Genomic DNA, 18,052 nt, shown 5'->3' on the forward strand with positions numbered 1-18,052 from the left:
TGTTTTTAATGACATTTATTTTAAGACTCTGAATTATTCAACTCTTGCATAGATGGTGATGCAAAGGTGCTTGTTTGACTTGTTTTGCTTCACAGGAAACCACCATAGGTGGAGATTTCAGGTCCAGAGAGTGCAAATCCAGACCACGATTTTGTTTCAACCATAAAGAGTCAGTCACAGAATATTCATCTGATTGGTTGAAACAATATCATGGTCTGGATTTGTACTCTCTGAACCAGTAAAATCACCACCTCTGGAAACCCTGCATCGCTAAACTAGTAATAATCTTAAATTTGGTCATTCCTGTTAAATCGGGTATGAAATAAATAGATTATTTGATCTTGTGCTTGACAGTAACGCTGATATACTAGGAGCTAAAAATAGAAAATAAAAGAATATCATAGATTCCGTAGATAGAAAACAGATGTACTGGTTTTGCATAATTGTCAAGTCATAAGTGCAGCTAGAATAGGACTTCCTCCAAAATTCAACATTAACAGAATTCACGTTTCGTAATGCCCATTTACTTGCGAAAATGTGTCATTTCAGTTGTGTGTATGTACCACATGATTATTGGTTGCGACTATAACTGGCACTCTCGTTGACAGCTTGTTTGTACAAGCGATTCGTCCATTCAATTATCGCTACTGCTGCTCAGTTTCAACCATCTCAGCCGATTGGTTGTTTTATTCACCGGACTCAACGCTGTGGGTGTTGATTAGCCAATACTATTTCCCTTCAGTTATTTGCAGAGAAAATAATAAATTCCCGTGACTCGACCGGATGTGACGTTAGTCGCCTGAGCAGGTTGAATTCTGCTCACTGGAAGACATGGAGGCTCGTGACTGTTTTGGCCACTGACAGTTATATTTTGCACTAATCTAGTACTATAATATTTAGTCAAGATACTGACACCTTATTCAAGTGAAAGGTAAGCATCAGAAACGCTTACATCTAAGTAAATTCGCGCTGGCCGTGGTAATTTAATTCGGTAAGCATTTTAAAATGACGTCTGAGCGTAGCCTAGCAGAAGAAGCAAACAAAACAGCGGTTGTCGATTCGGGGGCCCTAGTCATGGAGGAAGGTGTTCAGATACCGGGATCCTGAGTTCACATCAGCCCGGCAGTCGGCGGACTGGCTACCAGTCCGTCCGCCACAAACTCTTCTCGCACACGTCGGCCGCGTAGTTACCTCGGGGGTCTGCCAGGATAGTTCGTTCATCACAGCATTACCGTACTTTACACTCCTTTAACATTTTTTGAGACTAATAATTAAAGGAATGGCGTCCTTAACTATGTTGACTAGTGAGCCGCTCGTATATTTTCCGTAATGACGAGCTGATTTCTCCTGCTGGGTCCGTTCTTCAGTTGGGATTTCGTCACCCGTTCGACGGGAAATAGGCAACATGAATGTTTCAGGGAGGCGCGGTGTGCGCCTGATCGGCACGCAGCGTTACGGTATCTCACGCATTTAAAGCGGAGGGCAGATACGCCGAGTGTGGCTGTCACACCGCGGCTGCAGGGCCCTGTTCACGCACCACCTAGTAGCCACTTATCTGAACTATTTCAGCGTCCGCACCCCCCCCCCCCCAAATGAAGTCATCTAGACTGTTTCCTCAAATAGGGGAGCCACTGCATTAATAAAAGTGATGCTATTTTTATGAACGTCGACAGGTTTACTTTCGAGTTGATTATAAACGTATGTGCAGCCCGGAAGATTTTGATACCTCTTTTGTTTTCCGATGTACTGTATTGGCTTGGTATCGTGCTGGAGTTAAATGTGTTTGAAATGGGATTTTTTTTTCCTGGCGCTCCAGTGAAATGTTTACTTGAGCTCAAGTAACCTTTGCTGCCAGCTTGATTTATTATATAATCTTAAACGTAGAAAAATGGCTGTCAACGGGTAACTAGTTACATCGTGATAGTTTATTAATTACAATGTCACGTCCATGTTAATTTTGAGAATTTTTGAAGTGGTTAGCTCATTAGGATTTTGGAGCATGTCAGCAAGGATTTAAGCAGCCTTTGGGAAATATTTAGTCACTAATATTTCAAATAACACATTGGCAGAACACGCAGGTGGTCATTTTCTTTGAATTTTTTTTTTTAAGATTCTACTTTGTATGGCAAGGTAGGCTTATGTTCTTTCACATTTTTTAAGTAACACTGGGGTTTGGATTTGTATCCCGTTTGATGTGCTGCACGTGTGCCTGTCGGGAGTGACTTGTATTCCAATCGAAGCCTTTGATCATGTGCGTAGACCACATCTAAATGCATCCCTCGGTGCGGATCCACGGAGCCACGCAAGCAGTCAGGTTTTTGCGACGTGTGTGGAATTGTGGATGCACCGATTCTATTTTCAGCTGGTCAGGGTGTCTCAATTTGGAATTGTTTAATGGGGGGAATAACACTGTATTCTCCTCCCTGTAGCTTTTCTTTTGATGTGCTGACAACACGACTTGTATCTCAGGGCACGTTTCGTGCCCTACTTTTACGAGGTAACAGCACATACCACAAAGAGGATTTGCGTGCATCAATTAAATGTGCGCCCTCTTCCCTGTTTCTGAGATTTTCTCTGAGCTGGAAAACGGACAGTGATCAATTTGTGGTTTGCCATCTAGGTGCCTGTTCCCCTTGACTGAAGTGTTTTGCTTGATCGGCTTCAGAGACCTGAATGCAGATACTGTGAGCCGAATGTGTCTGGAGATGCCACTGTCTTTAATCCTGGCCGAGGCCGCCAAACAGGGATAGGAACTGTGGGCGTGTGTTTGTTTTGGTACTCGTGATTTACCTTTGCAGCGACAAAGTTCCCATGGTGGTTTCTGTCCTTGGCATCAGTGACAAAATGCAGCCCTTCAGTGTTTCATGTGCTGTATTTTATGCCCAGATAATGTAAATTCATGTCAGCAGGCATGTCATAGGTGAAGAGCCACTTAGACACTTCTCTGGTGGCTCCTGATTGGCTCATAGACTGAGTGAATATCCGTATTAAAGTCTCCTCTCAGGTGACTGAGGTCAACGGGCAGAAGAATCATGGAGTCCATGCTCAACAAGCTGAAGAGTACCGTCACCAAGGTGACCGCAGACGTCACCAGCGCCGTGATGGGCAACCCAGTGACGCGTGAGTTTGAAGTGGGCCGGCACATCGCAAGCGGTGGCCCCGGTCTTTCCTGGAGGATCTACAATGGGACCAAGAAGTCCACCAAGCAGGTAGGTTGACCTGATGGGTTATGGTTACCTACCTCACCAGAGGAGATTCCCGATATGGTGGATAATGTCCATATTTATCTTATCAGCATCATTTCCCTTACTCGTGCCCATCTGCTGCTCAGAATTGATAGTTTTACCTTAGCTTCACAGTCATTTCTGGAGCTAAAATGTTGAAGATGCTTTCATGATAACCTTTGGTATTCCACCACGTCTGCTTCCCCAGGAGGTGGCAGTCTTTGTTTTTGACAAGAAAATTATTGACAAGTACCAGAAGTTTGACAAGGACCAGATAATCGATTCGCTAAAGAGGGGCGTTCAGCAGCTGACCCGTCTGCGACATCCTCGGCTGCTCACAGTCCAGCACCCCCTAGAGGAGTCACGGTGAATAACAGCTAGTGCACAGTTCACAACCATCTCTGTTTTTGTTAGTATATACGTTTTATTCTTTGCCTCTCAAATGGCATATTGTGGGTCAGAATGACTCACACTGTAAATCACACGTTGACATCATCTGAAAGACTTCATTTTCACTTTCTCAAAAGGTGATTCTTCCGCTGGCCCAGTTGAGCCTGCTGCGTTTCTGTTAAGTGCATGCAGAGAGTGTCAAAAGAAAATTGCTAGCATAGATACCTTGTTAATTTTCTTCCTGTTGCTTATTTGCTCATTAGTCTGTGAGGTAGGTGGGACTCTCAATCCTGCATGTCATGGAATGAGAAAATTGCTGCATTGAACAATGGAACATTTATCGTGAATGTTTGAGGTTTGGGAGCTGTTTACTTGAATTTCCATTCAGTGGCAAATGCCCTATTAGTTTACTTGCTAGTAGCCCTACCAGATCATCGTAGAAAGTATGAATGGGAATGGAAGCCGAACCATGGCAGGCTGCAGTGCTGTGCTGTTCTGCAGAACCACAATTGGGAATATCTTAGCATCTACTTGAAAATAATTGATGAAAAAGTAATTTTGCAGAACAAGAACTGTAATTATGTCTGAAATGGGAATCTGTGCCGTGACTCATCCACGACACCCCCATTTCTCCAGGGACTGCCTGGCATTCTGCACCGAGCCTGTTTTCGCGAGCCTATCCAATGTCCTCGGCAACTGGGAGAACCTGCCCAGCCCCGTGCCCACAGACATCAAGGACCACAAGCTTTATGATGTGGAGACCAAGTATGGCCTGCTGCAGGTGAGACGCTGCCTTGTGTTGAAAGGTACAGGCCTGCTACTCGGTAGGATTTATAGGAAAGAACTTTTGTGAATGACTGAAAATTTGTAGGTGGGGCCAAAATCCTCTTAACTCCGGCAAGACCGGACCATGAGTGCTTAAGCGGCTGGACCTGACTCGCTAGTGGTTTGCATGTACCTACAGAGGACCTAAGTTGCTTTAGTAATTACCAAGTCTTCCAACTGGATAAAAGGGAAAACTGCAGGTTTTTTGTTAATTTCAGCTGGGGTCTCTAATCAATTTTCATTTTCACAAGGTGTCTGAGGGCCTCTCATTCCTGCACAGCGGGGTCAAGATGGTGCATGGCAACCTGACCCCGGAGAACATCATCCTTAACAAGAGTGGCGCCTGGAAGATCATGGGCTTCGACTTCAGCATCTCCTCCACAAACCCCTCTGAACAGGAGGTGAGGTGCCTCGGCAAGGTCCAAAGGGAAAAATGACTCGACACATAAGCTGTTGTCATGGATACTTGGACCATAAAACAGGATGTTGACCTACTGGTGAGCTGAAAGTTCCGTGTAGTCATTGTCTCTCTGTGCTCCTTTGTGTATCTCTGTCTGTGAACCAGCCCAAATACGCATGTAAGGAGTGGGACCCCAACCTGCCCCCACTCTGCCTGCCCAACCCGGAGTACCTGGCCCCCGAGTACATCCTGTCAGTCAGCTGTGACTCCGCCTCTGACATGTACTCTCTGGGCGTGGTCATGCATGCCGTCTTCAACGAGGGGAAGCCTATATTCCAGGTCAACAAACACGACATCTTCAAGAGCTTCAGCAGACAGCTGGACCAGGTTAGCACTCTCACTGGCTTTGATTTTTGGTTCTCTTTATGACTCTCTATTCTGCGTAATGACGAGCCGATTGCTCGTATGCTGTGCTGTGACTCGCATATGGGGTTAGGACACCTGTGTGACACCCCCCCCCTCCCCACCACGCATCTCTCCCCACGCTGTTCTTCCACAGCTCAGCCGGTTGAGCCCGAGTGCTCTTACCCACATCCCAGAGGGGGTGCGGGACCACGTGAAGATGCTTCTGAGCGTCACGTCGACAGTCCGACCAGACGCTGACCAGATGACCAAGGTGAGATCTGTGGTCCTTCTTGTTGCCATGGGGGAAAAGTCGCTTGATATACCTGCTCGATTCCAGCATCACAGTTGCAAAAATACAGAAAATTTTGCGTCCTTCTCCCAGATCCCTTTCTTTGACGACGTGGGTGCTGTGACTCTGCAGTACATTGACTCGCTGTTCCAGCGGGACAACCTGCAGAAGTCCCAGTTCTACAAAGGCCTGCCCAAGGTGCTGCCCAAACTGCCCAAGGTAGGCGCGGCCGTGTCATTGGTGCGGCCTTCCGGCTGTCCTATCTGATTGGTTGTAATTCTCGGTATGGTTTGTATCAGCCAGCTTTTGTTTACATTGAAATGTTTGACGGGTAGCGCGTTTCTAGAATACGTTTCGAGCTGTCTGGAGCAGTATCTGGCCGTGCTCCGTCGCCACCATTTTAACAGAGCCTCTGTGTCCACCCGTCAGCGCGTGGTGGTCTTCCGCATCCTCCCGGCCCTCACTTCCGAGTTCGTGAACCCAGACATGGTCCCGTTCGTGCTGCCCAACGTGCTGCTCATCGCCGAGGAGTGCACCAAGGAGGAGTACCAGCGGCTCATCATGCCCGATCTCACGCCTGTCTTCAAGCAGCAGGAGCCAGTGCAGGTATGGCCAATGCGGGCACCTTCGCGTCTCCCCTTCCCCGTGTGCGCTGCCACAGTCCCCCAGGACCTTCGCAGGTGTCAGCTTAGCTTAGCTTGATAAAATCTCCCTGAATAGCCTTTCGGAGGTAACAGGCGGTGGTTTCAAAGGACATTTCGGAACCAGGTGTATTTGACATGTACAGTCCAGGCGCAAGGAATTTATTTTGGTATGACGGAACGCATTAAAGTAAATTAAAATGGCTGAAATGGGTGATTACACAACAAATGTAATTCTGTTACGAAAATGTCATGCTTTTAACGGTACCTTTTTAAGGGTAAAAAGGGTACAACCCATTATGCAGTGTAATTTGATAGTTGGGATACAACAGCAGAGAACTATTAGTATTTCAAGCAAAGCAAGTCAGCTCTTTTCACCCTGTAGGCATATTTTCCTTTTATTTGTAATTCAGTTGCCATAAAACTCAAAACCTAGTCCCTGGTTTTGAGTTCCTGGGGCGCCTCGTCTTGGAACTTCTATAGTTTGCGACAATGCAACAGGAGTTCTTGAAATAGCTTCTGGTTCCTGAATCCAGTTCCTGTGGTGGGAAAGCGCCTATAGAGCAATAACCGACCAACAATACAGAGCATGTTTGCCGACCCAAAGAGCTCTCGCTGTAAAAATTTTTTTTTTTATTCCTGATCTGAAACAGTGAGTTTAGGCTGATGGGAATTACTTACAAATTCCGCTACATCCTGTGGCTCTTTCCATTTTTTTTATCATTCTTTTCTTTCCTCCTCCATGCTGCCAGGCTAGCAACATGGTGAGTGGTCTTCCCGTGTGTCTTGTTTCAGTTACAGCGTGTCTATAGTCTATTTACACACTCAGACCTGCAGAGGGCACATGTTCACTCTGTGTCTGAAGCTTGCTGTCAGATGTTGCCTGATTGACGACTCATCTCCTCTGTTAGATTCTGCTGATATTCCTGCAAAAGATGGACCTGCTTCTGACCAAGACTCCCCCCGAAGACATAAAGAACAGCGTGCTGCCCATGGTCTACAGGGCCCTGGAGGCACCGTCCATCCAGATACAGGTAGGAGTGGTGCGTTGCCACGGGGACCCCTGCTGCATGGGAGCAGCCAGGATGTGGATGTCACCATGGCAACAGTCCCAACCTGCCTGAAGATTTCTTGCTCTGTGAATAAACATGTGAGGCTGGGTGTTGGTCTGGCTCGGGAAGAAGACGAGTGTCTACAGCAGGAATGAGTGGTCACACCCTCACTCTGTGCCGCAGGAGCTGTGCCTGAACATCATTCCAACTTTCGCCAACCTGATCGATTACCCGTCCATGAAAAACGCACTGATCCCCCGCATCAAGACCGCTTGTCTGCAGACATCCTCACTGGCTGTGAGTTACATTATCTGTATCTCTCTTTCTCTCTCTCTCTGTGCCCCCACCGTAACCTGTATGTTCTGCAACCACGGCTCGTCTTCCCCCTCCCTTCTCACTTCTATCCCCATACACAAAATCCCATAAATATAACCATAAATAAGTGGATGTTTTATGGTGGCTGCGTTTCCCTAATGAAATGCCCATTGACCTGCTGGTCTGATCGGTCTGTTAGAGTAAACCTGAAATGACCCATATCAGATTGATCATTTCCTTTAATTTCCTTTAATTAATTAAGGCAAAGCCTGACTTTGGAGCCAAAGTCATTTCCGCACAGGCTCATGCCCCCCCCCCCCATTTTCACCTTGAACTCTCCCAGGAAACACGATGACCAGTTATAAATGTCCTCCTACAGCCTGTTCCCTGCGCTCTGTGCTGTCTGGCTGCGGTCTGCTGTCTAGCTGCGGTCTGCTTCCTTGTCTGGCTGCTTGTTTACATTACTGTTCTTTTGTGCTGATTGGCTGATACACCCGTCTTGGTCTGCAGGTGCGTGTGAACTCCCTGGTGTGTCTGGGCAAGATCCTGGAGTACCTGGATAAGTGGTTCGTCATCGATGAAATCCTGCCTTTCCTGCAACAGATTCCGTCCCGGGAGCCCGCTGTTCTCATGGGGATTCTGGGTAAGGAGGAGGAGCTTTGCATGCTAATTTAAAGCATCTTTAGTTTTATTGTTTAGGAGTAGTTCAGGATGAGTGTTACTCCTTGTGCTTGTGTCTGTGCCCTTAAGTATGCATGCTGCATGCCATCACACCTTGCATATGATGTTTCACATGTGTTTGAAATGTTGTTGGAGCCATATTGAGTGATTTTTGTTTTCTGTGTATATTTGAAATTTTATCATAGATATAATTGCAAAATTATCTATAGAATTTACATGTGAATTTAGCTTAACCTGTCGAAATACCTACACCTAATGATGATAGCTGGTCACTGCACCTAGGATTGGTCCTGTAGGGATGTAGGGTAATGGGTGAAAGGAAGCAGAATGTAAACCATGCTACTAGATGGCAAAGCAAATAGGTTTCGCCTTCAAAATTACAGCAGCGTGAGGTATTTTTAATGCACAGTGATTATGCAGTAAACGTAATATGTAACAGAAGAGCACATCGGCAGCACATCACGTGTTGTTTTGTAATAGCTGGTATTCGTAATGGGCTCTTTCTATAGGCATCTACAAGTGCACCTTCACCCATAAGAAGCTGGGCATTCCCAAAGAGCACCTGGCCGGGAAGAGCCTGCCTCACCTCGTGTCCCTCAGTATCGACAACAACCTCAACCTCACCCAGGTACGCGCTCTCTGACCCGCGGCGGGCACCCGCGGCGGGCACCCGCGGCGGGCACCCGCCCTGCAGCTCCAGTCACGCTGAGCTTCGGCGTCTGTCTTGCAGTTTAACTCCTTTATGGCCGTGATCCGCGACATGCTGAACCGCATGGAGGCCGAGCACAAGACCAAGCTGGAGCAGCTGCACATCATGCAGGAGCAGCAGAGGTCCTCCTGGTTTCCCCGTCTCGCACTTGTCATGTGACTCTGGTGTGGCGCATGTCTCTCGGGAGTTTCTTTTATGTGTGTTATGAAGATTGTAACCACAAAACCCCTGTTGTGAAATCCTGCTAATACAGGAGCCTGAACATTTCCAATCAACTGAATCCATCTGAGGAGACCAAGAGCACCCCAAGCCCCGGCAATGAGGTGAGGTCATTACCCTTTGGCGACCAGCAGGGGGAGCAGAGTTGCATTTAGCATGTTTCTCTGTGTGCTTACGACTGTCGTTTCCCATCATGCCCCAGCTGGAAAACATGTTCAGCGGCAGCTCTGGGAGCAGTGAGGTGAATGGGAAGGAGAACGGATCCTCCACGGCCGCCCCGCAGCCCAACCGAGTGAGCCGAACCCCCTTTTCCACCCTCAAGTTATCAGATTACTAAACGCCTCCACCGCAGTTATAATTTAACACTCGATTCTTACACATGCACCACACACTTTACTTTAGCTATGTTGCACATTTTTTTTCCTCTGGTTTTTCTTTTCCAGCAAAAGTTTTGGCTCCTTTACTACATATTCATATATTTTTTTCGCTATTACTCTTTGACAGCAGGTTATAGTGTCTATAAATTGCATGTGGCAAATAAAAATCCTTGAATCCTTCTGCCGTCTCTCTGGCCACGTGCTCCGTGTGTCACATGCAGATACAGTGTCAGAAGCATGTCGGCTTCATGTCGGTTCAGAGACTGACCCCTTTGTTTGTACCTCCCCGCCCCCAAGATGTCGCTGACTCTGGAGGAGAAGCAGCGCCTAGCGAGGGAGCAGGAGCAGGCAGCCAAGCTGAGGAGCCAGCAGCCCCTGGCACCACAGACCGTCAGGCCGACTCCGGCCACCTCGCAGGTACCCGCCCCCTGGACGAGCCCGTGGTTGAAGCTGCATTAGTTAGTCTGTTGAGGTTTTGGCTTTCTGCCCCCCCCCTGAAGGATTACCCCCCCACCCCCTGAGTCTGGTTCCTCCCAAGGGTTTTCTTTGACCCCTTGCTTGCTCAGTGGCAAGAAGCCGTGTGACGTTGTGAAAATGTGCCGTGCAAATAAAATTTAACTGAAATTAATGTTTCGCCACTTTCAGTCGGAGCTTGAGGGTTTCTGGCCTGACTCAGTAGTAGCTGTTTCCGCAGCTGAATGTATCCGGCATGGAAGAAATCATTTGGTCCGTTTTGTCTCCTCCAGACCAAAGACCTGACCAGCAGCCTGCTAAACAACGTGGCCTCCCTGGGGAGCCTGTCCCTGGGCTCCGGCCCCAAGCCAGCGGCGGCACAGGGGGCCATGGTGCCGGCCGGGTTCCCCTCGTCATCGCCCATGGGCAGCGTGGGCTCTATGCCAGGCATGAGCAACGGCTACAACCCAGGGATGGGCTTCCCGATGGCAAGCGCGCGGCCGGCTGGCCCCAGCCTCTACGGGGGCATGGCCACCACCAACAGCACACCCAGCTTCACCTCCCTTGCCCAAAGTCAACCTAACAAGGCCCCGGATATGTCCTCCCTTGACTCTCTCTTTGGCCCCCAGAAGCCTAAAGTCAGCTTGAACCAGATGGCACCCAAGCCAGCCCCTATGACGGCGCCTGGGGCCCCTAGCCCCTGGCTCAACCAGTTTGGGGCCCAGCAGACCCAGCCGGCTGCACCCCTGGCTATGGGTGGAGCTCCACCAGCCTTTAGCATGCAAGCAAACCCATTCTTCAGTCCCCAGAACTTCTCGCAGGCCACGACCACAGCCAACCCTGGCAAACTCCAGCAGAGCGCCTCTGTGAACAATGACCTGAAGGACCTCTTCGGATAGACGGCCAGCGGCTATCGAAGGTTTTAATGGGAGGACTGTCGCAGATGGATGGGAGAGACCAAGCAGATCCGCAGGTGAATGGATGGGAGAGACCAAGCAGATCCGCGGGTGAATGGATGGGAGAGACCAAGCAGATCCGCGGGTGAATGGGTGTATGATCTCATTGGCTTCATTTTAAAATCTCCGATTTGATTCCAGTTTTACGTTTAGACTGTTAACGTTTTTCGCCAGTTTTCCACCTCAGAGCAGACATGTGTATGGCGTATGCGTGTCTGTCTGCCTGCCTGTCCGTGTTCGGTAGCTGCTCGGCAGATTTCCACAGGAGCCTCTCTGTAAGGTGATGTGTGCACTCAGACAATCATTTAAGCGCAAGAAAGCAGGCGATGGAGTTCGGACGCGCTTGGATGCTGGTCATTCGATCACTATGGAAACCAGAGGTCCTCATGGCAAAGATACCCCCGTCCCCCCAGCCTGCCTCCCTCTCACTGCACCGTCCTCAGGCGCCGCAGTAACGCGGTGCCAGGGACCTTTTCACATTAGCTGTGATCTACATGCTACCAGGCTGCCTTACCTCAGCGAGGATGTAAATGTAACCAGTTTAGGGGGAATTTGGGTGTTGGCACACAGCACTATATATACAGGGACGGACAAACACTGCTGTAGGTCTGTGCGTTTCTCTGCATGAAAGGGAGTGACAGCACTTTGATGTCCTGAGAGAGTGTGTGTGTGTGTGTGTGTCTGTGCGTGTGTCTGTGTGGATTAAGTGCAACATGGCCTGATCTGCTTTCATGAAGGAAATGGTTTGACTTAATGTATATTGAGATACAGAATGACGGTTTTGTCGTGGAGAATGTTTGTTGTCATACACTGGTTATATCTAAACGTAAGATTTTTTTTTTTTTACAAATCCTCTTTCCACATACTTTACTGCCTGGACGGTAGATCCTTTGCTCTTTGAGCCATAACTTGTAGATTTTGGTTTAATATTATTATTTAAAATAAAAACGCCAGGCTCTGTCGATTTAGTGTGCACTAGTCTGTCACATAGGTGTCTGTATGTCTTCTGAGCATCGCCGATCTTAACTGGATGGAAATTTTGGTTTACTTATTTCACGTAAGGGGTGAGGGTTAGTAACAGTTGGCATAGGCCACCCGAAGGAAGTAGGAGAAATCAGTTACTGTATATAGAAAACAGACAACCTAATGTACGGCAAACATATCAGAGAAGCAGCACCGAGCAGAGGATTTCGCTACCTGGGACCTATGTTTTGCAGCACTGATTTGTTCTTGAGTGAAAGGCCTTAAGAGAAGATTGCAATATTACACTGAGGGTTGGTGCAACTGGTGTGCTTGTAGGTTTTTTTTTTATAGAGTCTTACTTAAATTGCAGTGCTAACTGTCAGTTCATGAGTAGACTTCCAAATGACATTTGTTTTTAGTAAGATGTTTCTAAAGGGGTGCTGGCTGCTTGGTGATTCTTGCCACTAGGGGGCACTCTGCCTCTTGGAGCCCCACTTCACATGAAGTGATGCTCAGGCAGGCCTGCCTGAGCAAACCCCGATGCTGTAACGATGGTTTTAAATGTGATTTAAACAGGGGTGGTGGGAGGCAACTGTACACTTTCAAGCATCATGTGGCCACATTTTGTTTCCCGTCACATGACGACGTGACTGATTTCCGTTTGGCCGCTGGCCAGAAGCCCCCCCCCCCCCCCCCGGCACGTCCCGGCCAGTCGCACCTGCTCCATTGCCATGGAGCTCCTTCCCTTATGAACATTTTGGTGGCGTCTTTTTAGTCTTTGCTTGCAATCAGAGATGAAAATCCTATTCTTCTACCAGAGTTCTGATCCTTTATACATGAGAGATTTCATCTGTATGGTGTGGCGTCTTTGTGAAATTTGTATTGTGAATGAGGTGGTGGTGTGTGAAACAGATTGCTCAGTGGAAAAATCTGTATATATATATATAAATACATATTCTAATATTCTCGACTCTTGTTTTGATTTAATTTGTCTTAAAGTGTGACCTTTTTGCAAATCCTCGATCGGCATAGACGGTTACTGCTGGCTATGCATGATTCCACGGGAGGAATTGGGCAAAGCAACAAACGGTCTACAGGATTAATGTGTGTTGTTGATCCCTGGGTTAACCTGATGGAAACCAGTATGGTAACAATTACTTATACTCACTAATCCATGGGTTTCAGAGTCTCAGTTCTTCTACCAAGTATTGCTGTCTGAGTCTTGACACATGCTGCAAATGCAGGTTCTGGAACTTTCCATTCCAGGCTTCTGAGAAGCTGCCTTTCACATGCGAGAATTAGTTATTGCTTCTAACATGGAAAACTGTAAACCTGCGCTAAGTTTTGCATCTACGTTGTTCCTTGTTCAAGTTATTTTTTACTGAACACTCACAGAAGTATGAAACCAAAGGCTTCTGTGATCTTTTCCCGAGTTATTTAAACATTTAAAAAAATGTCACATTCTTTAAATTTGCGAATGAACTGTAGCATAAATGAAGAAATGACTTAAATGGGCCGCAGATTGTAAATAATATAATTTGACAGTAAATGTTTCCATTATTGACAGGCAGTGCAGGTTCACTGTGGTCACCTGGTGCATCATCGGAGAGCCCAGTGCAGACTTACTTTATAACGCACACTATAACTCGATAAACCCTTTCCACCAGAGGTTAGGATTTGTCCTGCAACACCTGCAGCGTTTGTGGAAAACCGAACAGGCTTGCTGTTCAGATGTAAGGCATGGGATAGCTGCCTACCCTCAGTCTGACTCCATTCTAACAGACTGGCACTAAAATATCACTGTGTAGGCTCAGGTGTCCATAAGATACCATTCACTGATTACCTGAGCCCATGTTGCTGAACTCACCTTCACATCTCAAGCAAGATGGTTACCGGCGGGCACTTTTTATTCGCAATGACAAGAAATGGCCACTAGGGTGTAGTACAAGACCGCACGGAAACGACCAAAGCAGCACGTTAGCATAGGAAAACCGTGTTTCAATAGTTTGGCCTTTAAAAATAATTGCGCGGGGCAGTTAGTTAGTTTTGTTGTTTATCTCACGTAAATTATATTGTTGAGCGAGACTCAGGAATGGAAGGTGGTGAGTCCGCTTGCGTTCCATGTAAACCCATTGCGCCGGCTCAGTCATTTTGGTAGTTAGTGTATGTGTTATTTAGTGAGGCTCAGTGCCTCACTGGGTAGTAATGCAGACTTCAGGCTTACTGCGACTCGATCTGTACTGGAGGAGAAGCCATGCAGAATGTTGGCAGTAAAGAAGTCCATTTACTCAAGTGTTATACATGAGTATCAATTGTTTAGGAAATGTAAGACAAATATTGTATTTTGTATATTTCTATGAAGGTTCTCATTACTCATTACTGAAGCACATCTTTTAAACCAGAGGACGGATCTTCTTTTCTAAAATGCAGTAAACTGCTCCTACTCTGTCAGTCATGTTACTGCGCAGTTATAAAGCTGGGTGTGTGTACCTGGGTTGGTCGTTTTATATTTTTTTATTTCCGGAGGAAGTTTCTTCTACTGCAATTTCACTGCCCGCAATCAGCAGGTCACCGGTTCAAACCCCGCCACAGCATGTCTGTGGGTCCTTGAGCAAGACCCTTAACCCCCAGTTCCCTGGGCACCACTGTGGGTGGCAGCCCTTCACGGACAGCTTACTCTACATAGAGCAAGCTGAGGGAGGCGTAAAGACAATTTCCCCACGGGGATCAATAAAGTATCGATTATTATTATTATTATTATTATTACATGCAGGTACACACACACACACACACACACACACACACACACACACACTGCCAGAGCCGCGTGAAAACACTGCCATGCTATTTTGTGGGGGTGTGATGGGGAAGCGATGTTTAATTAAAAAATGACAATGGCTGCCCCTTTGTCGATTCAATTGAATTTCAATAGGCATTGTATCATATTCTAGAAGAATTTTACTCTACAGGTTCTTGCAAGCAAGTCAGTGCATTCAGCAGTTTGTTTCAGAGTCACTGGGTTCTGTAAATGCATCGTGGCAACAATGCGGCAATGCATTCACATTAAAATAGAAAATGTACTTCTGAATACTTGAGTATTTTTTAAATCAAGTACTCCATTTAGCTTTAGTAAAAATTTAACTGAACAACTTTCACTTGTATTGCAGTAATATTTGAACAGGGATTTCTATACTTTGCAAAGACTGCGGAGGCTTTCACAGGATTTCACCCCCAGTGAGAGCAGGTGACTCCACCAGGACCCTCAAAGAGATGAGGCTAGTCCAAGTGTGAGCGTGTGTGTGTGTGTGTGTGTGTGTGTGTGTGTGTGTGTGTGTGTGTGTGTGTGTGTGTGTGTGTGTGTGTGGTGTATCCAGCCACATTCATCCTCAGCCTCTACTGTGCTATTGCTGGGGATGCCCTGTAAATCTATCACTATTGGGGGGGGGGCGCTTCCCCCCCAGCCCCCCCACTTGCCTTCACTCTCTGAGGGTCTAAGCGCCCAGGGGATGTTTGTTTTAGGAGAAGATCCAATAACGCCCTCACTTCTGGAAACTGTCTTGTAATTGACACAGACTCACTCCCGCCCCCTTGTCCCCTGTCCCCTCGTCCTCTGCCCCCTCGTCCCTTGTCCCCTGTCCCTCGTCCCCTGTCCCCTCGTCCTCTGTCCCCTGTCCCCTCGTCCTCTGCCCCCTCGTCCCTTGTCCCCTGTCCCCTCGTCCTCTGTCCCCTGTCCCCTCGTCCTCTGCCCCCCTCGTCCCTTGTCCCCTGTCCCCTCGTCCTCTGTCCCTCGTCCCCTGTCCCCTCATCCCTTGTCCCCTCGTCCTCTGCCCCCTCGTCCCTTGTCCCCTGTCCCCTCGTCCTCTGTCCCCTGTCCCCTCGTCCTCTGCCCCCTCGTCCCTTGTCCCCTGTCCCCTCATCCCCTGTCCCCTCGTCCTCTGTCCCCTGTCCCCTCGTCCCCTGTCCCTCGTCCTCTGTCCCTCGTCCCCTGTCCCCTCATCCCCTGTCCCCTCGTCCTCTGTCCCCTGTCCCCTCGTCCTCTGTCCCCTCATCCCTTGTCCCCTGTCCCCTCGTCCTCTGTCCCCTGTCCCCTCGTCCTCTGCCCCCTCGTCCCTTGTCCCCTGTCCCCTCGTCCTCTGTCCCCTGTCCCCTCGTCCTCTGCCCCCTCGTCCCTTGTCCCCTGTCCCCTCGTCCCTTGTCCCCTGTCCCCTCGTCCTCTGTCCCCTTGTCCCCTGTCCCCTCGTCCTCTGCCCCCTCGTCCCTTGTCCCCTGTCCCCTCGTCCCCTGTCCCCTGGCTTTGCTTTGTTTGTCCCCCCTGGCTGAGTCATCTTTCCTGCCTCGCTCAGCACACATTTTAAGCCTCTATCAGTGATCTCATATCTGTGGAAGGGGGTGCAGGATAACGATGGGGTTAGGATTATCATGGAAGTGAATCGGTCTGGTCAGGTGAAGAGGTTGTGATTTTTTGTATTAGGATGAAGGAGAAGCTAGTGGGTGGCGCTGTGGTGTAGTGACTGGAAGCGTCGCCTCACACCTGGCAGGCTGGCATATGGAGCTGGCAGGAATCCGTCATGTACACCAGTGACCGTCCAAAGACGCGTGGTTAGGTGAAATGATGTCTCTGAGTTTATTACTTGTATGGAGTCATAACCCATGACAAGCCTGTCCCAGAGGGAGGTGGTTTGGGAGGGGAGTTGGGGGGTTACTATATGAGGACGACAGGGGAACCAGGGCCAGTCCTCCCCTTCTGTCCAAAACAGTCATGACCACTTGCAAACCCAGCCCAGCCCCCCTCCTCTTTCAGTTCCATTTCATGAAATGTACATTTTGGTATTTTTGCTCCCCCCCCTCCTAATCCATGCTGTCAGGGGTCACAGTATGGGACACGGAGACAGGTGACACGTCGACACCAGCATGGGGCCACAAAACGCCCCACATCCCAGGAAGAGGATACCCATTCATGGGCCACACAGGGCCGCTGTCGTCCCCAAGCTGGCCGCCGTCCCATTAGAGCTCATTAAGCCATTCTTGGTCCCTTATACATTCCTGAGCCGCACGGCGACTCTGTAATTAAGCACCATCATGATGGTGACAGGACACAATTGCCCGTTATCACCAAATGTCACTGAACATGCCCATTACATACTGGCGCCTCTTAATCTCAGAACCCCCCCCGTAATGTACAGCGAGCATTACACAGAGCATTTGTTCCAAGCCCAGATGTGCAGAGTGCAGTGGCAGGTCACACGTCCGATATCATTCAGCCTGGGGTTCATGGGAGGTGCAGGGCAGCGTCCTTCCTCCTAGATCATAGTTGCAGTTTCTTTTTGTAGAAGACGTCTGTTTCCAAAGTGGCATACAATTGAAAACGGGGTCAGACAGTCCGTGGAGATAGTGGGGCCTAAGGGCCTTGATCTAAGTCCCACAGGTGACATAACTTTGACAACTCTGGGATTCGAACTGGCAACCTTTCACATAAGCACATCATGCTGACCCTTCTCTGATACAGCACCTGTCTGTCATGATGCTGCTGTAAGATTCATTTGTGACTATTTGCTCTTTCTTCTTTTCTTTCCTTTATTGTATCCTTATGCTCAGACCATCATGGTTTAGTGGGGGAGTGATGGACACTGTTCTCTGCGCTATAGAGAGGAGATGATGCAGTGTGTCTGTATTACAGGGAGGAGGTAATGATTTTCGTCTATTACAGGGAGGAGGTGATGAGGTGTGTCTGTATTACAGGGAGGAGGTGATGAGGCGTGCATTTATTACAGGGAGGAGGTGATGAGGTGTGTGTTCTACAGTGAGAAGGTGATGATTTGCATCTATTACAGGGAGGAGGTGACGAGGTGTGTCTGTACTGCAGGGAGGAGGTGATGAGGTGTGTCTGTACTACAGTGAGGAGGTAATGATTTCCATCTATTACATGGAGGAGGTGATGAGGTGTGTCTGTACTGCAGGGAGGAGGTGCTGAGGTATGTATTTATTACAGTGAGGAGGCGATGAGGTGTGTCTATACTGCAGGGAAGAGGTGATGAGGTGTATCTGAACTGCAGGGAGGAGGTGATGAGGTGTGTCTACTGCAGAGAGTTGGTGATGAGGTGTGTCTATACTGCAGGGAGGAGGTGATGAGGTATGAATTTATTACAGTGAGGA

The 18,052-nt window shown here is 48.3% G+C and overlaps 1 protein-coding gene across 3 annotated transcripts; it reads left to right on the forward strand.

The window, feature by feature from the left end:
- Positions 1 to 774: 774 nt before the first annotated feature.
- Positions 775 to 12,862, forward strand: scyl2 (SCY1 like pseudokinase 2). 3 transcript variants are annotated; one of them, XM_049030892.1, is made up of 19 exons: positions 775 to 931; positions 2,994 to 3,209; positions 3,433 to 3,590; positions 4,251 to 4,395; positions 4,691 to 4,840; positions 5,005 to 5,226; positions 5,399 to 5,515; positions 5,627 to 5,752; positions 5,963 to 6,139; positions 6,927 to 6,938; positions 7,086 to 7,208; positions 7,410 to 7,523; positions 8,052 to 8,184; positions 8,732 to 8,850; positions 8,953 to 9,053; positions 9,185 to 9,254; positions 9,353 to 9,442; positions 9,825 to 9,944; positions 10,274 to 12,862. In XM_049030892.1, the coding sequence occupies exons 2-19, from the start codon at positions 3,033 to 3,035 to the stop codon at positions 10,877 to 10,879; spliced, it is 2,760 nt and encodes a 919-aa protein (XP_048886849.1). In that variant the 5' UTR covers positions 775 to 931; positions 2,994 to 3,032; the 3' UTR covers positions 10,880 to 12,862. The 3 variants fall into 3 exon arrangements, with proteins under 3 accessions (XP_048886849.1, XP_048886856.1, XP_048886865.1); XM_049030899.1 differs by having other exon boundaries at positions 3,005 to 3,209; XM_049030908.1 differs by lacking the exon at positions 6,927 to 6,938.
- The last annotated feature ends 5,190 nt before the right edge of the window (positions 12,863 to 18,052 follow it).

The sequence above is a fragment of the Brienomyrus brachyistius genome, chromosome 1 (genome assembly GCF_023856365.1).
Source record: "Brienomyrus brachyistius isolate T26 chromosome 1, BBRACH_0.4, whole genome shotgun sequence".
Lineage (NCBI taxonomy): Eukaryota > Metazoa > Chordata > Actinopteri > Osteoglossiformes > Mormyridae > Brienomyrus > Brienomyrus brachyistius.